General features: G+C 38.3%; 1 protein-coding gene across 1 annotated transcript; it reads right to left on the bottom strand.

Moving 5' to 3' along the window:
- Positions 1 to 3639: 3639 nt before the first annotated feature.
- LOC134621161 (angiogenin-like) lies at positions 3640 to 4265 on the bottom strand. The gene is made up of 2 exons (XM_063467598.1): positions 4260 to 4265; positions 3640 to 4026 (listed from the first exon to the last, which is right to left on the bottom strand). The coding sequence occupies exons 1-2, from the start codon at positions 4263 to 4265 to the stop codon at positions 3640 to 3642; spliced, it is 393 nt and encodes a 130-aa protein (XP_063323668.1).
- Positions 4266 to 7030: the final 2765 nt, after the last annotated feature.

Here is a 7030-nt window from a genome sequence, read left to right as displayed (position 1 = left end):
TGATTGATTGATTGATTGATTGATTGATTGACTGGAAGTCCAAAACATCGCTTCAGAGCTGAGCAGAAGCAGCATAAGATCGACTTTCCCAGAATGGGAAAGGCTCTGGACATCTGTCCTCCTGAACGCTGAGCATGTCTGACCAGAAATCTTTGTTTGAAGCTGTTGTTTTATCATTTGTGAAATCTCAGAATAGTTTGTGTTTTTCCTTGTGTGTTAAATAAAGAGTTAAATATGTTGTGTGTGTTGTTCATACTTGTGTCAAATAAATATTGGATCACATTTTGGGAGCAATTTAGGGATTTATAAACATTTCTTTACTATAGTAGTATAGTATTGACACCATGTGCCTAACATGTTTATACTTAACTAAAAATGTATTCATGCAAAGCAAACCACATTCAAATGTTCCTCTAATTTGCAAAAGACCATTTTTGGACATGTGAGACGTCCACTGGCTCCTGCTGACATTTATATTCAAATAATTTCTCATAATACATGAGTGGACAGTACTGAGACGCCCTGATCATCAGTATATGACTTTAAATTTATCTGCCTGACTGATCAGGTTTTTGTTTCTCAATGCACTCTTTTCAGTGATGCTGAAAGTGACAACAGCTTAAAAGATGCCTTCTCTGACACCGCTAGTGTCAGAAAGCTTATGCTGCACAGTGAATATCTCACACACAGAGCTGTCTGTGGTAGACTCTGCCATTCACAGTGATGCTGTGAAAACACATCTTTGCTTACTGTTGCATTTTGAAGTAGCTCTGATGTCCTGTTTACTCAGAAAGTAACCAGCACTTTATGCGTTTACTAAGCTACACTTCTTAACTCCTTCTAAATAGCTTTTGCTGAGCAGTGTTGGAGTCAAATTGTTAAATGTTGTCATTGTGTTTCTTAAACTTGTAAGTCTTAGTTCAAGCAGTAGGATCAAAGACATTCCTTTGTCTCTGACCACCTCTCCAGCCACTCTGGTGCTGGGGGACGTTTTATTGTAAGCACATCCTATCTGGAAGATCTTTGTCTTGTGTGGTAAGCTTCCTGCTTTTATGGTCCTTTGGTGAGCAGGTCTCACAAACGCACCCCCAAAAACATTCTTACACACACAGACAAACACACATACACACACATTCTCTCTATCTCACACACACATTCTCTCTCTCTCTCTCTCTCTCTCTCTCTCTCTCTCTCTCTCTCTCTCTCTCACTCACTCACACACACACACACACACACACACACACACACACACACACACACACACACACACATTCTCTCTCTCTCTCTCTCTCTCTCTCACTCACTCACTCACTCACTCACTCACTCACTCACTCACTCACACACACACACACACACACACACACACACACAGTGCCTTGTCTTTTGTAACCATAGGGGGTTTTACGAGGGGAGGTGCTTGTGTGTGTGTTGTAACTGTTTTCAATAAATAGCTGCAAGGAAGGCTACTCTTTGAAGAAGTTGGGTTGGAGACAGGTGAGGAGCGTTGAGCTCCAACTGCCTGGTTCCGACCAAGCCTTCCCTTGCTAGCAAGTAAAAGATGTTTGCCTTGTTTCTGTCGTTAATGAGAATAAGTCTCTAAACCAGCAGCGCAGACCCAACAAGCAGTGATGACAAGATCAGCTGTACTGAAATCGTCCCAAATCTATGATGTTTTTTAAATTTCATTGATCCTAAAACTGGAAGATTGTGTCATAAAGCACAATGAGAACAGCGCTGTCCATTGACTGTCTGTGAACGATGCTTTGATTTTATCAGCATTGTCCCTTATGGCACATGTCCTCACAGCTTTAATGATAAATGTCATTCTTATGTAGTTTTCATGACTCATTTTTTCCTCTGTGCTGAATTTACAGAGCAAAACAAACACATGAATGACAACAGCTGTCCTGTGGGATATGTTAACATTTAAAATGGATAATAACAGTCACAGATAGAAGCATTACATCATAACCAGTGAAAAAAACTGTGATAGGTTTGATGGCTATTATATTCACTGTAGAGCTTAAACTGTTCACAACTTTGTGACAGGGAGCAATAGCAGCCATAAAATGCTGAGTGGCTATAAAAGAAGGCATGTGGTTACCAACAATACTCTGGTAAAGTGTGATATTTACACCATTAAAAAAAACTTCAGTTCAGCAATAGGCCTATACGCTTATATGCTTCCACAGGACCACTGTGATGCTCAGAGTAATTTTTAAAACGAGTTGTGAAGTGTTTTGTTTTTTATGTTTTCACTGTTAAAGCCATAAGGGACAATGCTGAAAAAAATCAAAGCATCGTTCACAGACAGTCAATGGACAGCGCTGTTCTCATTGTGCTTTACGACACAATCCTCCAGTTTTAGGATCAATAAATTTAAAAAACATCATAGATTTGGGACGATTTCAGTACAGCTGATCTTGTCATCACTGCTCAGCAAAAGCTATTTAGAAGGAGTTAAGAAGTGTAGCTTAGTTTGACATAAACGCATAAAGTGCTGGTTACTTTCTGAGTAAACAGGACATCAGAGCTACTTCAAAATGCAACAGTAAGCAAAGATGTGTTTTCACAGCATCACTGTGAATGGCAGAGTCTACCACAGACAGCTCTGTGTGTGAGATATTCACTGTGCAGCATAAGCTTTCTGACACTAGCGGTGTCAGAGAAGGCATCTTTTAAGCCGTTGTCACTTTCAGCATCACTGAAAAGAGTGCATTGAGAAACAAAAACCTGATCAGTCAGGCAGATAAATTTAAAGTCATATACTGATGATCAGGGCGTCTCAGTACTGTCCACTCATGTATTATGAGAAATTATTTGAATATAAATGTCAGCAGGAGCCAGTGGACGTCTCACATGTCCAAAAATGGTCTTTTGCAAATTAGAGGAACATTTGAATGTGGTTTGCTTTGCATGAATACATTTTTAGTTAAGTATAAACATGTTAGGCACATGGTGTCAATACTATACTACTATAGTAAAGAAATGTTTATAAATCCCTAAATTGCTCCCAAAATGTGATCCAATATTTATTTGACACAAGTATGAACAATACAAACAACATATTTAACTCTTTATTTAACACACAAGGAAAAACACAAACTATCCTGAGATTTCACAAATGATAAAACAACAGCTTCAAACAAAGATTTCTGGTCAGACATGCTCAGCGTTCAGGAGGACAGATGTCCAGAGCCTTTCCCATTCTGGGAAAGTCGATCCTATCCTGCTTCTGCTCAGCTGAGAAGAAGCGATGTTTGGGACTTCCAGTCAATCAATCAGTTAAAACCCATTATTATGGATTACAAAATCTTATTATGGATTTTATAGCTACCTATTTTCATTGATATCAGCTTTAATATGCAGGAAATTACCAAGGCATATAATTCTTCTCTCTTGCTTTTTTTGCCATATTTTTCAAGTCACCTATAGTGGAAGATACAAGTATTTATACTTCATAAAACATGTATTTACATTTAATGTAATTGCATAAATGTTTCAAAAGCGCCTGCCCCTACTTAAAATTAAAAAAAAAAATAACCACTGCATACAAACTCCCATAACTGCAGTTTTACTTATAATGTGGTTGTTTATCTGCTTCATTAAGAGAGAGAGATTTATTTGCAGCAACAGCCTTTAAAAACCCTGATGCTTGGCTTTCTCCAGGTGCACCGGCAGGCCATTTTCACATTTTATTGTCACCTTTTTATCTTTGAGGTCTAGATTTTTGTATTTGCAAGGTTCCTCACTCGTCCTCTTACAGTCAATGATGTCACAGGTGTGGGAGATGGTATCATTTTTTTTGTCTTCACACAGAGCCTTAATTGAGGCCACCTTCTCTTTCAGGAAAGTATTTATGGCCTTGCATGTATTTTCTTTGTTAATCTTTTTCATCATGTCATTGCATGTTTTTGACCCCTCTGGAAGGATGTGTTCCTTTTTGAACTCCTCAAAGGTTTGTGCGAGCACAGCAGCAGAGAGCAGAAGCAGCAGCAAGCAGGCACACTGAACCCTCGTGATTCCCTGAGGAAGAAAAACACAGAATTACATTAGAAATCTCAGGACATGATCAACTTTCCCAAATCTGTGTTTAAGAGCTTGTTGAGTTCCAGTAAAAACATTACTGGAAATGTTTAGTTAATGTTGCGCAGTAATCACTCTGGTTAGAATAAACCTCATCTCATAAATGTTTGTATTAAATTAGAAACACCTTCCTTCGTTTACCCAGCATTTGTAACACAATTTTTAAAGATTACCTTCATTTTTTCCTTGACTTATGAGTGGTTGGTTCCTGTTGTTCAATCAGGAGGCGCTCGTCTGCAGCACCAGTTGGTAAAGACGTCTTTGCTCAATGAAATTCTCTGAAGCTGGTAAATGGTAACAGTGAATTCATTATGCAGAGGCTGGTTAAATGGCATCTCCTATTAGCCTCATCTGAATGGAAATCAGTAAAGAGCCCTGAAGTGAGATATGTACTGTAGCTCATGCAAAATGAGCATACTCACAGAATCTACCATCTACCTTAACACACGGTTATTCTCATGGTCCCATAAATATCTGTAACGACTCAGAAATATTTCTGATCTTTTAATTGTCTGTTCGCTTTTATAATTTTGAGGCTTTTGAATGGTATTGTTTCATTAGCTTTGTACTAGATAACTTCAGTGTAATAGGACTAAAAATATGCAAACATTTTAATTCCTCATAAACTCTGATCTTCTTCTGATACGTGTAGAAGCAAACACAAGTGCTAATGCTAACAACATCCAATCAGGATTTACTGGAAAGTTAGATGAAAGCTAACATTTGCATTGCATGTAATGCAGATGTGAACATTACATGTATGTTATTTAACATATATAACGTATAGGATTTTTAAATCTTTCTCTTTCCCTCAAGAAGAACTGCTAAAACTGTAGAAATAACATTACAGAAAAGCAGGACATGCTTAAGCAAAACATTATAGAAAATCAAAATGACGAGTCCAAAAACTGACCTGTGTGCAGCTGAGGGTCATGCAGAAAGGAGAGAACAGACCTGTGGAGGCAACAGAAAGAAAAAGGACACGGATTCCTCTGTGACTTCTTTTTATGCTACACCTCTTACAACACTGTCCTAGTCATCAGTGTCAACGCTCCACAAAGCAACAGTTTAACAACCACATCCCTCCCCTTCTATTCGAAACCCTATACTGGAAATAAACAAACAAACAAACAAAAACCCACAAAAGTAAAGAAAAACATCTGAGTTATGAGTTACTATAAAAATGCCTCTACAATAGAATTACAGTAAAGTCACTGTATAATTAAAAGTAAATAACTGTAAAACCTGCTGCTTGAGCTTGTTTCACTACAAAGTTTACAGTTTTTCTTTCTGCACTGCGCTTTCACAGCGTTAAAACAAAGCAAGACAAAGCAAAAAGCTAGAAGTCCTCTCTCCTGCTTTGACTTTTAGCTCATTGGTCGATCTTCAGTGCATTTTAATAACTATAATAAAAGAACATTCAAGACATGAAAACGAAAGACTTTCCTGAATTAAAAAGATGTCCTGGAAAAGGAACTTTGTGGATCTTTGTTCAAAGGTTGCAGATTTACAGTAAAGCAATACTGGACTGTTGTTGGAAGTTTTGCTTGCATTCAGTTGATGTCATTTCTTAACATGGTTACAAATTCATACATTTCACAACAAAAATAAGCGAGAGACAGCGAGCGCATAAAAAACAGACCGAGGGGAACTGACACACGGGGAAAGGGAAAACAGAGAGAGAGAGGACACATCCATGAGACAGGTGTCCAGGCAGCAGTGACGGAGAAGATGTGCTTGGATAAAACTTTTAAACCTGTAACATAAAGACATTTGATTAATGTGATCAGTGTGTGTAAACTGCAACTAAGCTTCCATGCTTTGTAAGTGGGCATTATCACGTAGCACTAAATCTCTGGGTTTGAGAAAAAAAAATGTGGATCTCATTCATCATCCCATTTCTTGTGCTTATGGCTCTCTGCTGAATGACATCTGGATGAAGGAAGAAAATTGGCCTGTTATTAGATTATTACTAAAACAAATGTCCTTCTCTCTCCTTTAGGAGGCTACAAGCCACTGTCTCCATATTTGAGCTGGGTTTCTAACAGTCGGTAACAGAGAGACTTTTACTGTGCTTCAGGAAATTATTTGTGGTTAAAGTAGCAGAAGTGCTGGCCATGTTAGCTTTATATTTCTATAATGTGTAAATTTTTGTCAACCAGGTTTTTCTAAGATAATATTACAGCAAAATAAGTATCCACCCTGCATTGTGCAGGCCAGTGAGCACAACATAAATACATAACCTCTACAATCAAATGATCACTTTTGAGCAAGCACTTGGTGACAGTGGGAAGAAAGGACACACTTTTAACGGGAAGAAACCTCCAGCGGATACAGGCTCAGGGAAGGGTTAGCCATCTGCTATGAGCAGATGGGAGGGATACAAAAACTCCCGATAGTAAAGCTTTTAAATCTAGCTTCCCCTTTTGCCCTAAAAGCTGCTCATGCAGTGATATCATCCGTGACAGGTCAGGTGATAGAGGCTAATGCAAAATGGTGTTTCAGTGAGGCAGAATTTATTATGACAATACATTTTTTTAAATACTCAGTATGAATTAAACAGGTTAAAGGTCAATGCTCTGTTGTAATATAAAGACAGAATGATTGACAGCAGCCCAACAATATCAGTAAAATGCAAATTAGCCACAGGGTGCAATGTAAGGAGCTCTGTGATTGGTTAGGAAAGGACAGACTGGCTACCTCGATTTTTCTTCACTTTGCTCTGCAAAGGCTAACAAAGTGCTTTTGCTTTACAAAGACATTTAGCCTCGGTATTCCCTCTCTTAAAATGCCACTGGACACTGGAGTGAAATGGAGCCCCGATCCTCATAGTTTTATTGTTCCTTATATTTCTTATAGATATCACAGACAGTGCCCCACTGCAATAATCACTCATGTCTAGATATTCCTGTTAAAAGGGAGTTTTTCCTCCCTACTGTCGCAT

The sequence above is a fragment of the Pelmatolapia mariae genome, linkage group LG23, assembly GCF_036321145.2.
Source record: "Pelmatolapia mariae isolate MD_Pm_ZW linkage group LG23, Pm_UMD_F_2, whole genome shotgun sequence".
Taxonomy (NCBI): Eukaryota; Metazoa; Chordata; class Actinopteri; order Cichliformes; family Cichlidae; genus Pelmatolapia; species Pelmatolapia mariae.
This window is presented reverse-complemented; position numbering and strand designations above follow the sequence as displayed.